The following is a 13,638-nucleotide window of genomic DNA, read 5'->3' as shown; positions in this document are numbered from 1 at the left end:
TGAATATTTTCATCTTTTGTATTTCCTGGTACAGCGAAAATCCTTCTTTAGAGAATACTCCAAATTGTATCAGCGTACCGTAGGTGCTCGGCTGAAGTACCCAGTATCCGCAAAGCAGACAAGAGGCTCCCATCTCTGCCTCGTTACTGTGAAATGTCATTCATATTTATATATTTTTATTTCGGGGTTTATTTGAGGGGATGGGATACTTGAAAATAATCTTAAAAATATTTTTGTTAGTACCATATTACTTCTGACTTTTTAACTTTAACTGCCTCGTTGGTCTAGCTGTCGCATGTGCGGCTGCTGAGCGCGAGGTCTCAGGTTCGATTCCCGAGTCGGGCCGAAATTGCTTTGTGGGTTTTAGAAGACTTTCACAAAGCAGCCCGGAGCCTGGAAGTTGGTGATTGATACACCCGTGCATCGGAGAGCACGTAAATGTCGGTCCTGCGCCTGATCTCTTTCCGGTCGTGTCGGATTGCCGTCCCATCGGGCTATGAGAGTGAAGGAATAGGGAGTGCACTTGTGTCTGCGCAAATGCTCGTGCACTATAATATGTCCCGCGCAGTTGGCTAATCTCCTTAAATGAGAACAGCCGCCGTAGCCGATAATCGGCTAGGAGGACATCATCATCATCACTTCTGACTTAGAGAATGACAATTTAAATTGAAGTTTGCTGGCTAAAACAGTACCTATTCAAACTTAATATAGATACCTATATGAGATAACATTGAAGACATTACCCTCTTTCCCAGAATTCCGCGAGGAGAGACGTCAAATCCTGGAGATGGTCGGACCAGAGTTGCAGTCCACGTACGACGATCGATACATTGAGGTAAGTAGCTAATAATACGCACTATTTAAGAAAAAATATCTGCCGTATAAGATACCCACTGCTATCTGCGGAATTCCACAGACACTTCTTGGTGAAAGTAGACTGAATAAATAACACTTTTGAAGTTTTGGACGCCTGTTAATAAAATTATGCCTCACGATAAATCAAAGAAACCCCACCTTATTTTTTACAATGTACAGAGACACAAACTTCTCACACAACACTCGTTTCTGTGAACCCTAACACCTGTTCAATAAAGTTTTCCAAACCCACAGACAGGTCACAGCTACTCGAACGTTCCTACATATCACATTACCACTGACAAAGTTTCCTACACAAACTTTCCATTAAACTACATCGCCACAAAATGTGCGAACACGGTCCAAACAAACTTTTGGACCAGCTACCTGAAATGTGAAGCATATTAGCGACCAAAATGAAAATTAACTTATAGTTAGCAACTCTCGGCCCATGTGGTAGCTTCGTGTAATGTCGGATAATTTTAGATGTAACATTTGGTAAGCTTATTATGAATCACAAACTAGGCGTACCCAAAAATAAGTCGTTATTTGGGAACTTTTAGCTTAACATTTTGACTGTCAAACTGTTTTACTGAACATAAAGTTTGTCTCCTTAGACATTAAATTTAAATTTAATTCGTAACGATTTTTGATTTCTATTATTACGTGACTAACATCTTTTTTCGGATGGACTTGTAGTTGGTAATAAACATAATAAATATTTAAGTAGATGAAACAGTAGCTAAGTAATATCACTATTTTATACACCTTAATATAGCAAGACATTTTGTCAAGATAGATAAACATTATAAACAAACGTTCATGTAATTCGACTCACAATGTAAACCGAAGCCCGTAAAATATGAATGTCAAATAAAAGAAAGATGAAAGAAATAATAATTTCATTTGGGATTACCGGTAAGACCTTTTGACAAGATCGCGGTCTTTGTTGCTTTGTATACCTATTATTTACATCAGAGACTCTTATTAGATAAAAGCTATGAAAGGTACAAATAAATAAATAATGATCGGTGGTTGGCAGCCGCCCTGAAATAAGGTCTAAATTAATATTAAAGAGGGAAGATGAGATTTTTTATTGGCTCTGAAACTACAGAACTGATTTGGCAAATTATTTCACTGTTAAAAAGCTCACGCTGGCCCTGGGGACATTTGATCCTATTCTTTATCGGGTGTGCAGGCCAGTACCAATTGAAATTACCGATGCTTACAAAATGAAACACCTGTATTTTATTTTACATTAAAATCAATATGTTAAATTTGTTCCAACTTAAACAGATTTTTTCTAACAACACGAGCTTGATCTATTTTTATAAGACAAAGCATTAAATATTCATTCTTAAACCAGCAAAATGTGTTAACACCTTCCTGAGTTTTCCTTATGCTTGTCCTCTCTTGATTTACCTTTTTTCCACTCAGGCGACAAAACCCCTAAGTGCACCTCCCTTCAGTTAAAAATACAAAACACCGTGAAAACCTTTCACACGTGGATAAACAGTAGATAAAAAGTAAACCAAGACCCGAAGGTTGTTATCATAAAATATTCAATATCACTCGAACTTTCACACGGTACAATATTTCGGTGGAAATATTAAAGGTAGATTGGTACTAACCATCTGTTCATACAATCTTCGAAAATGAATAAGAAATATTCTTATACATATTATCTTTACACATTTTGCCGAGTCCTGAATGTCAATGTCACAAAAGAGTCAAAGCGAGGTCATGGACAGTTCATTTTATTTTAAAATCTACAGGTATTAAATACCTAGAACAGGCTTTACATAAACTGGACGTCATGCCCGGTACATGATTTCACCCTTGTGACTCGGTGCTTCAAGTGTCAGCAGTATGGTCATGCATCTAAGACTTGCAAATCCATCACCTCTACTTGTGGCCACTGTGGAGCAGACGGACACGCGACACAAGAGTGCTCCTCTAAGGAAAACCCTCCAAACTGTGCAACCTGCAAGCGCTATAAAAAACCCTGCAACCATAAGACGGGAGATTTGGATTGCCCTGCTAGAAAAGCCGCAGAATATAGATATATCAACTCTATAGATTATGGAGGTGCCTGATAGCGCCAAATACTAGATTATATTTAGCTCTTAATCATCTTTACACGGTACATACTATTATGTTTTACTTTTAGATAGTTTGATTACTTATTCGTTTTAAGGAAACTTTTATATTTTAATAAATTACTATACACGATCTGTAAATTTAAATGACTATAGCTGTAAAAAATAATGTTGAAATTATTTGCAAGGCTTGTTTTTGACCAGACCGCAGAATTGCCGACTGTAGTAAATCAAAATTACCTAGATATTATAATTGAAATAAATTAGTATGTAAGCATTAGAATAAATATGTATAATAACACTATTTGTCACAGTAACCTACTTTTTAATTACTATAGCAATTTATTGTGAAATGTTAATTTCGCTACTAGATATATTATAATAAGCACTTTTACGCCTGAGACACAGGTTTTTACCTAGTTCAGGCAAATCTTACATCAGCACTTTTTAGAATTAAGCGTAATATTGTAAAATTATGTACAAAGTGAAATAATAAACGATTGATTGAAAAACGATTGATTGATTGACCTATTAATTTTATAAACCTGAAGGGTATAGTAGAATATCAAGTAGGTACAGCACATGGCATAAAGCCACAGCCATTATTTAAAAGCAAAAAGAAAATCCAAAATGGCCGCCCAGGTGCGTTTCACGACCATCTTAATTGCGGTTTTATTCGATTATGCGATCTGAATTAATTAAACAGGTAGAATTAGCGGTCCCATATTAACCTTCTCGGCCCCGCATTCTGGTCAGGTTTACCGACCATCGATTAATGTTTAATCATGTTATGGATATTCGAATATTAGACAATAATGTACGCGATGCTTCACCTTATTGAATTATTCTGTCCCAAATATTTGAGAACAATATAATCATGGAGTAATTTAAACCCAATTATCAAAATTAGTAACCTCTAAAATACAAGCTGATATATATCAAGATATCAAGTTCATAGTTATAATTTTGTTGTTTACCGTAAAATTCATATTACACCTACTGTCTGTTCCCCCACTTCCATTTAGTGTGAAAGTACATCATACAAAGGGTTACACTCATTCATAATTTTGGTAAGGAAGTTAGAATGTCTAAAGAACAGTTTATTCCTCATCGCATCTTAATCGATCTAGGTACTATCATTAATTTAAATAGCACGGTGTATTTCCCCCGGAGTAAAGGTATCAATCAACCGTATATTTTATGTTGGTTCTAAGATATCATAAAATTATAAGTATTCAGCAGCCAGCCTAACAACCAGAAAGCCGGATCACATAATAATTTTAATACCAAATTCCCTTAAAATGTAGAGAATATTCTCTTAATGTACGTTAACTACATCCAACTCAAATAGAGTATACTTAGTAAGTACGAAGCTCTGGTCTCCATTAAAGTGTATTCGACTGCATCTGAAACTTTGGCGCAGGAGAATGTAGCCCGCATTATTGAAACAGTCTAGATCGCAGTCAGACGTATAATTTAGTTTACCGATTTACGGATGTGGAGTTTCATGGTGTAGTTAATGGTTCGGGTATGAATATAGAGATTGAGATGGGGTATGACGGCAATTCTAGTATTACTAACTAGTGTTAGGTAATTTTACTAACTAGTAATATTTCAGATTCATCACTGTAAATATGCACCATGTGACATTTCAACAAATGCTCCTTTCGTGTTGAGATTTGCTAAGATATGGTATTGTTCGCTTATACTCTACAGGTGGCTTGGTCATTTAGTAGTTACATTCAAGGTCTGACTGACCAAACTTTCTCACTTCTGCATGTTGCACAAAGAGAGATCAATCTCAAATCCAAGCCCATCAAGAAAATAGTCCTGTTGATTGAACCACATGAAAACATAACAACCACATTAAAAAATAGAGTATTCTCCGCAAAAGTATCTAAAACGCAATCAAACTAAATCAATAAAACTTAAACGCCACGTAACGGCTCAATAAAGTAAGTTAAGTACAGTAAGTAAGTAAACTTATGTAGGATGCGGTTAATACTCGTACCAAAGAAACTTCGCATCGCCTCGGTTTAAAGGCTTTCTAGAAATGTGCAGCGAACATTCTAGACTTAAGAGTGGATTAAATGTAGTTGGGTGTTAAGTTGTTTCATCAAAAGAGGTTTGTTAACTGCCATTTTGGCTTTGTGGTATTAAGTGACGGAAAATTGCGACTTAGTGTAAGAGGTAGTGTTTAGGTGGCGTATTTAGTAAAAGCTTAAATAATAATTGTAGAAATCTTTTCTTTTACATACCTAATTAAAAATCAAACAAATCATAATAAGATCTCACTCACGTTCAAATTAAAATCTTGATGCTGCTATTGATAATACAATACAAATAACCGTCACACAAATTCATGCACATTCAAAAATTACCATTTCATTTTGATTTCATTTTCAAATCTTGACTATATATATTGTAGTCTTTGAAATTAACACTAATTTGATCTTTGACAGTCAAACCAATGCTTTTTACATTTATTTTTATTTAGCTGGCGCAATTACGGCCAGTTGCAAAGCATTTCAAACTTTTTTATAAAAATATTTTTACTCTGAAATTGCATACGTATGAAAATGGAAAACGAATCGGATATAAATAAACGACGATTTGCCCGTACCATTTCAAACAAATTTATAGCACTCACCCGAGAACGTTGAACAAATAAAAAAGGCAGTTTCAGTTGATAAAATATTGTAACTTTAGGTTTGTTTTACATGTAAAACCTTTTTGATATTTCCATAGATCGAGTTCGTGGACATGCACTATGGGACTGACGGTGGGGACGAAGCTAATCCAGCATTACTTCAACATTACCTCGAAGAAATACGATGCTGCAACCAAACATCGAAAGCCGGTTATTTTCTGGTAAGCTCACAATATTTCTTATCTCTTAATCGTCGTCAAACTTAACTATGACCATTAGATAGACAAAGTAGTATTTTTTTTTATATAAAAGTCGCTGTAGGTATCATTCATATTATTTATTTTTTTTTTTAATTAAGAACACAAAAAATATTTTTCTCCATGTTCTAAACTTCTATACTTGAATTTGAACTAGTTCCATATTTTTTTTAATAGATGACAATTTGGATAGTGATTTGAGAAAATTAAATATTGTCATCAGGCAGAAAGCCGTAATTCCTTTGCGTACAAAAAATTATTATTTCTGTTGCAATATTATATTACCTGTGGTCGGTTACGTCAGCAAATTATCAATTTTGTTTTTCATTTGTTTTATTGGAGGGAATTTTAATTTTCTCGAAAGTATATTCGTATTTGGTTTTGTGAAAAAGAATTAATAACAGTTTGTTCGTTATTTTGTAAGGTGAAGGCAAAATCGTGGTATTTTATGTCAAAAATATGTAGGTACTGTAGCGCGTGGCGCGCTAGGGACCGGGGATCTTCAGGATATTCAATTAAAACATTAAAAGGAACTTTAACTTTTCGTTTATTTTCTGACTCGGGGGTGAAGTGACACACTTCAATATCAAAACTTATTCTATTTCTATTTATATCATTGTCCGGCCAGTATCAATTACAATTAATAAAACCTACTTCTAATCTACTTCAGTACTATATCTCTACATCAGCTACGCCCTTAGGATAAAGTTGAAACTTTATCTCAAAAGCGCAGCTTTAGGCGGACAATCATATAAATGTTACCTGCCTAAATCTAGCCGACCATTACCTATGCGTGGAAATTAAAAACACGTCCCTCACAACGGGATAGTTTACAATAACATGTAAGTTATTTACTTAAGTGTGCCAAATTGCACTGCAAGAACACATGTTATCGTGAACTTTTTCGTAGCAAAACCACGCAAAAAGCCCCGAAACGTGCCTCTAATAGCAAAGGATATTCAAAGTGACCACCCGTCCTGAAGGGATTACCTTTCAAGCGAAGAAAAACTCTGTATTGACAACTTACAACTTCGCCGGACGCTACCGTGTCAGATGAAGGGATAAGTCACCGTTATCAAAGTTTCTCACCTATAGTAACATAATTAAACATCTTATCCAAAATTATTTTTTAAAATTTTGGAATATTAAATAATAAATAAATCAAATATAGGGATCATAAATCTTCGGCAGAAACCATTGTGTCAAGCAAACACTCTTCGCGAGGCTATGCCCCTTATTGCGAAGTTGATCTCAACCTCAATTCACCATCCAAATATTTTTTTAAGCCAAATCAGATAATAATTTTGGGATCAGATTTACAGAGCAATGTTAAAAAACTTATAAAAATAACACACGCTTGACCACATTGGTTATCTTCATCTTCCTTCGTACTGAAGATGAAGTAGCTCTGCCGTGGACATCATCTTCTCACGAAGATGGAGTAGCTCACCTTCTTATCCCTTCACTGGCAATGCTCGTACAATTCGTTCCAGGTAACATGTAATTATAAAATATGCATTAGAAAAACTATAAATCAATCACAACGTTTCCTATATTTAAATTTATTTACATTTTGTTTATTTAGAAACCCTAAATTATTGTTCATATTACGCAGTTGTATCTGTTTTTTGTTCTGCGTGTCTATCTATATGTTTGTGAAGTGACACACTTCAATATCAAAACTTATTCTATTTCTATTTATATCATTGTCCGGCCAGTATCAATTACAATTAATAAAACCTACTTCTAATCTACTTCAGTACTATATCTCTACAGTACCTAGTTGTATTTTAGTTTTATAGTCTAGCATAAAAAAGTAAAAGTCGATAGTTATGCAATACACGCACAAACGTAGGTACAGGCAATAATTATTCAAAGTATTTTCTTTTATAGACGTTTTAAAAATCACTACCAATCATTAAACCCACCCACACAAAGTTGATGTTTCTCCCCAGTAATTATTCTTAATTGGAATAGGTAATTTGAACTTAGTGCTCCATTTACTTAGAACTTTCACAGAATGCTTTTTAAATTACTAAGCGTGCGAACAATTAAAAACTTAAAATAAAAAGTGAAAAATCGTTTTAAAAAGAAAAGTTCTTCAAGCTATTATTAACTTTTCTTGATAAAATGGTTAAATGGGTTTAAATTTTTAATATCCTTCGAAAGAATCCTGTAAAACGTGAAATGTTCGTATTAGAAATGGAGCGGCCAATGTAATTTATTTAAGTATTGCCAATATTAAAAATAAAGTCCTGGTGTGTACTTAAATACATAACAAAAATTTTAAATACCTACCTAAACATTTCCATTTTCATAAAATGACTCGTATCTGCATACGAATATTTAAACGTTTTTTTTAATTTTCTTTTACCTAGTGTCTCATCGGTGGCGATGCATCATCATACCAGCCGGTACTCCCATTCAAGATCCCAGAAGCTACGTTCGAGGAGCTGGTCAAGTCAGATTCGGCACAGGCGGCACTCGTTCGAGCTTGCTACCGGCTGAATGGAGACGGTAGCTACCACTTGGAGGGAGAAGATAAGTGGTAAGTTATTTTTAGTTGAACTAAAAATACTATAGGTAATCGTTTCTATTGTGCTATTTGCCAAGCTGCGCCAATGTGTGCAATGAAACGAAAGATTTAATTGGTTCCGTTTTACCTAACTGGCAAAAAGGGCCATTCGTAAGTTTGGATTCTTTGTTATTCAGGCGTAACAAACAAATTCATTTGCCCAATTAGACTATTAGAAAGAATAAGGCTAAGTATAAAAATAGGTTTTTCTGGCTGAGTATAACTGGAGTGAACTAGGAAAGAGATGTGGTAATAAGTGAATGGTTATTTACTACTGTATAATGTGAAAGTTAAATAAATTAAGCTAACCAATTAACACAGTGGCATTGGCTTTTATATAACGATACAATTACATCAGATGTAAACTCAATTTTAATTCGGTAAATTGTTCAAGTGAATCTCTTAATCAAAAAACCTTTTAACTACTGACTGCTCATTATTGAAATCAGACCATTTTTAATTCTTTAATTTTATCGCAACATCTCGACTACTTTCTGATGATTATGTTATTTGCGACTCAATACTATTCTATAATGTCGAGTCTCTTCTAAGCATAAGCAACAAAATCAAAATTACGTAATATTTGAAGACTTGAAATAGCCAAGCATTGTTAACTGATATTTCGTAAAATTGCATTTATACCTCCTTAACAAAACTTCTATTATAAGTAGTCCTTAATCAAAAACTTTGGATGGTTCTGTATAATTGTTCGGTGACTCCCATTCAATAATTAAGGGAAGTTTGAATCATCCTTATCGCATTTCATCTTTCAAGTCGTTAGAATTTACGAGCGGTTCCTAAGCACGAGGTCTCATTACTCTGTGGAATCGTAAAAATATATAATTTATTGCCAGACTCAGTGGGTACTGTCCACATAAATATTGCTACATCGTCAAGTAGGTCCCACAGGTTATGTTTTATTATGGCGACGAGGGAACACAAAATATACGGATATAAAGAAGCAATATACGCCGAGGAAATGGACCATTATGAACAACCGCTACTTTAATAGAAGAATAGAGGATAAATGTGGTAAAAAGAAGTATTTTGGCCACAATAGCACCTCCATTTATTTTTCTTTGTTTTTATATTGAGTCGAGATTAAGCGTATTATACGTAACAACAAAGGTGCGTATCTATACATTTACATACACAGCGAATTAATTAAAATAAAAATAAATATGCATTAAGAAGCCGCTTGTTGTCGGTATATACTTACCTAGGTTGTTAATAAATCATAATATTATAATCGAAATAATTTTTCGTGATGTCTCTGACTTTAGAGTTTAGGAGGGATATATGTAGATAAGGCAAAATATGCTGAATCATTGACGCATAACTATATACAAAGTATTTCATAAATATTCCTAAGTTACAATAAGCGAGTGACATTTACATAACAATAATAATATCAGGCGCTATTGTTTCTCAACTCTCAACATGTATTTGGCACAAAGACAAGTTTATATTACATTCGATCCTAAGTTTTTGTAAAAGTATCGAGCTCTGGAAGGACTCCCTAGAGTCTTGTCACAAACTTAGAAAATATTTTCTTTTAACCAAAACTTTTGGCAATATTTTACGTTTGTGTACATGTACGTGAAGAAAGGATTTTGGGAAAACTATGTAGATTATAAGGGTTAGATAATATTCACAAGTATAATAAATAACACCTTTTTCTGTTTCACAGGTTCAGTGATTTAATGGATCGCGAAGAACAAAGAAGTCGTCTTTTCGAGGTGCAAAAAGCATTTAATGCGACAGCCCTTGAAGCTTCGGCAAACGGTCTAGAAGTATCCGACTTGCTCCGTAGCCCCGTCGAATTACAATGTGAATTAGCCTTAGGTAAGTTTTCAGTACATTTTTAATTAATGAAAGATCTCTTATATCAAACAGACTTCAATTACACTAATTAAAAGTGAACAACACAAAACAAGACAGCTTTGTCAACAATGAAGACGAACAATTAATGCTCGGGCAAATTAATTGCCATGGCTGAATATTAGAAAATAATTAATTACGTCTGTTATGGAGTTCTAAGTAAGTTTAGGATAAGTGATATTGGATATTTTATTGAACATGATCCATGCCTTTGTTTATTCCAAGTGGTTTGTTTGATTTTGCTTCTAAATGAGATCAAACATGATACTCATTATTTCGTGTTGAAAATCTTGCCTATGAACATATTCCCGTTAATAGAATTGCGGAGCCCAAAGAAAACACATTGATTGAATAACCGCAGCTTCCCACAAAAACACTCTTCATCAGGGAACATGCAAAATGAAAACAAAAAAACCCGTCCGTGCACACTAGAGGCATATCAAATCTGAGTAGAAAAAATCGAAAGCATAACCATTGTACGATCCTCCGATCCAATTACTCGGAAACAGCAGCCCGGTTCAAAATACCGTCGTGTTTTATTTGCTACCAATACTAGGTATTACGGCCGTAAAGAATTGTACCTCACTCGGTGCAGGGGGTCTACTCTTATTCAACGAAACGAAACTTCGATATCGAACGAAATTCAAACGAAGTTTCGTTAGTGACCCTACTCTATTTCATTTTCGGATGCGCATACGAAGTTCGGAATCATAGACAATTATCGTGAACGAATGGAATCTATAATATTGTGTGGGGCTTTTATGATGTCGACTAAACTAAGTTACGGTTTTTACTTTAACTTGAAATTATTAAAATTTTCAGCTTTACTTATTCATGTAACATTATAAATGTGATTCATTACATATTTCTTCTAAGATTCATGCAAACAATCTAAACTTTCAGGCAAAAAATATATTTTCAACTACTTTCGACTCGACACTATAAAAAGCCCTTTGACAGTCATTGCTAACCAACTAATTTGAAGAGTACTATTCCATGCCAAAAATGGGTAATCACGTATGACAACCAAAAATAGCTGCATAATACAATCTAATCATAACATGTCGACTTAAGATTTTTTGTTTGAATACTTTGATAAGTTTTCTGAAGTGTGTTTCTCAAGTGTCGTATTTAATAAATCATGTTTCCAAGTGCTTTTATACCAAGGTACGAGTTCCCTAAGGAAGTATTATGTCGTACTTTACTACAGTCCGACTTCTACGTACGTCTGCTGTATTTTGGTTCGCAACAAGTTTTGGATTTAAAAACTTCGTGAGTAGATATCATATTATACCAATGCAATATTTGGTTTCGCTCTAACACCATTGCCTTTTCTAATACTAATCATTTATAGTTTCAGTTTAAAATGGCTCCATATACGGGGTTCGGCAACTCCTCAACAAATCGAAACCGTTCTCAATTTCCTGGACGAACATAGAGATTTAGCTCGCGGGAGGTTGAATAGTTGATCCCAGCCACAACGATAACCTGAGAGTCCACCTGTAATAGCTGCCTATGTACCACCACCATTGACACAAGAATGCCTGACTTTCACACCTTGTAAGTATTTTACTATTGTAAATAAATTGTACACAATATAGATAACATTTTTTTGAGTGTATTTATAAGAAATACTCTTCATAAAGAATACAGATTAACTTTATACTATTGAATAATGATTGTATCTTTTTTATTTTATTTGCATATGGTATTAAAGGGGTCAAGTGTTAAGTTGAGAACTTTTTGTTGTTACTTAACCCTTTCAAGTGTCTTAGCCATATTTTGTTTACACTGTTGTTCAGAGCTATTGACTTGAATTGGAATGTTGTTTTGCAGCCTCTCAACACTGTACAAGGAGACGATCTGCCAGCACACGTGTAAGAAGCAGATTGTATCAATAAGAAGAGGAGCGTGCACAGAGATAGAGACGGTGAAAACCGCAGAGCTTGCAGGCATAAGACGTGAATTGGCAGGCATCAGTCCTAACCCTACATAACACAATAAAGGAATATCTGGATAGCAATTAAGATTTTGTTAGTGTATTGTTAGTTATTTGTGTTTAGTATTTCTTTGTTATTAATTTGTTATGTCAGGGTTAAAGTAAATAAAACTTTAAGCATATATTTTATTCTTTTATTAAACTCTCTTTTATTAAAAGTAATAATATCATGTCAAATTCTTAAAATCGATAATTAATATAGTTCTAGTTGAACATGTTATGATGTGCTCGAGTAGAACTTTGTCCTACCTATTCCTTCCAAAATGTGCACTAACAAAGCTCTGCAAAGTTGTATCTGCCTTCAAGAGCTTTATCTATAGGTGTCATCATATGCTCCCTTAGAGCATACCCAGAGTCACCTAAAATAAATATGAAAATATGTGAATAACACTACTACTTAATTAATGATAATGATATAAATGGGAAAGTTTGGGGTACCGCTTTTATCCCAACTTGAATAAATATATTTAAAATGCAATAAAGTCAAACGTACCTAATAGATAAACTGTTTAATTCTGGAGACCTTCCAAGTGGCTTCTAACATCACACTCTCTCCGAATATAAGCATCATGTGTTGCTCCACCAAATGACACATTCACATTTGTTATGGGTATAGCAATCACTGTCACATATCTGCAAAATAATAAAGGATTGATCAGCATCATAATAAACAACAGTCAATGCCTCAATTAAATCATTGATGTTTAGTTCTTATAGGTACTTACAACTTGGGTGTTAAGAGAATGAAAATATTTTCGATTAAAATATTGTTCCTCATGCTCCAGAAGGTCTAACAATTACAATATGTGTTGTTTGGAGATAATAAAGGCACGAATTCCTGGCTCAACTCTTCGAAAAATTGCCGACTGAGTCGTGTGATTTCCTACAAACACTACGTCGGGAATTTTGCTAATATTTAATTGATTGCGCAAGCACTGCCGGTTCCTTCTTCTGTCTACACGATCTTCACGTAAATCTGCTTTGATTTAAAGCATTATTGTAACCTTTGCCAATAATTTTCATACAAAATTCACAAAACGAAAACTAATACGAAAATCAAACGACAACTCTTTTGGTTTCGTTGAATTTGAGGTTAAAATTCCGAAGTTTCGTCTGTCAAAATCAAATATTCGTTCGTAGCATTTCGAATTAGAGTAGGTTTATAGACAATAAACGTCAAACAATCTTCGTTCGTACGAAATTTCGGAACGAAATGGAACCGTGGTAAGAAGTTCGCGAAATTTCGTACGAAACTTCGTTTTTCGTTGAATTAGAGTAGACCCCCTGGTTTTATATAACTTTTAGTTCAGCATTAGTTCTTT

At 34.3% G+C, this 13,638-nt stretch overlaps 1 protein-coding gene and 2 long non-coding RNA genes across 5 annotated transcripts in view; 2 read left to right on the top strand and 1 right to left on the bottom strand.

Moving 5' to 3' along the window:
- The window catches only part of LOC124630240 (protein qui-1), a 113,499-nt gene that overhangs the window by 68,592 nt on the left and 31,269 nt on the right, over positions 1 to 13,638 (top strand). For all 3 annotated transcript variants that reach the window (XR_006984403.1, XM_047164019.1, XM_047164018.1), the window contains exons 3-6: positions 756 to 835; positions 5,703 to 5,825; positions 8,240 to 8,409; positions 10,127 to 10,281. Coding sequence is in view for 2 of the 3 variants with exons in the window: in XM_047164019.1 (XP_047019975.1) it covers positions 756 to 835; positions 5,703 to 5,825; positions 8,240 to 8,409; positions 10,127 to 10,281 (528 nt within the window). In the remaining variant the exon portion in view is untranslated. The remainder of the gene's footprint in view (positions 1 to 755; positions 836 to 5,702; positions 5,826 to 8,239; positions 8,410 to 10,126; positions 10,282 to 13,638) is intronic.
- On the top strand, positions 10,927 to 12,440 carry LOC124630242. The gene is made up of 3 exons (XR_006984405.1): positions 10,927 to 11,589; positions 11,678 to 11,877; positions 12,154 to 12,440. It is a non-coding gene; the product is annotated as an uncharacterized LOC124630242 (long non-coding RNA).
- Positions 12,429 to 13,280, bottom strand: LOC124630241. Its single transcript, XR_006984404.1, has 3 exons — positions 13,042 to 13,280; positions 12,810 to 12,949; positions 12,429 to 12,675 (listed from the first exon to the last, which is right to left on the bottom strand). It is a non-coding gene; the product is annotated as an uncharacterized LOC124630241 (long non-coding RNA).

This window comes from Helicoverpa zea, chromosome 5 (assembly GCF_022581195.2).
Source record: "Helicoverpa zea isolate HzStark_Cry1AcR chromosome 5, ilHelZeax1.1, whole genome shotgun sequence".
Classification (NCBI taxonomy): domain Eukaryota; kingdom Metazoa; phylum Arthropoda; class Insecta; order Lepidoptera; family Noctuidae; genus Helicoverpa; species Helicoverpa zea.
Note: the sequence above shows the minus strand (reverse complement) of the source record. Positions and strands in the feature narration are given on the sequence as shown.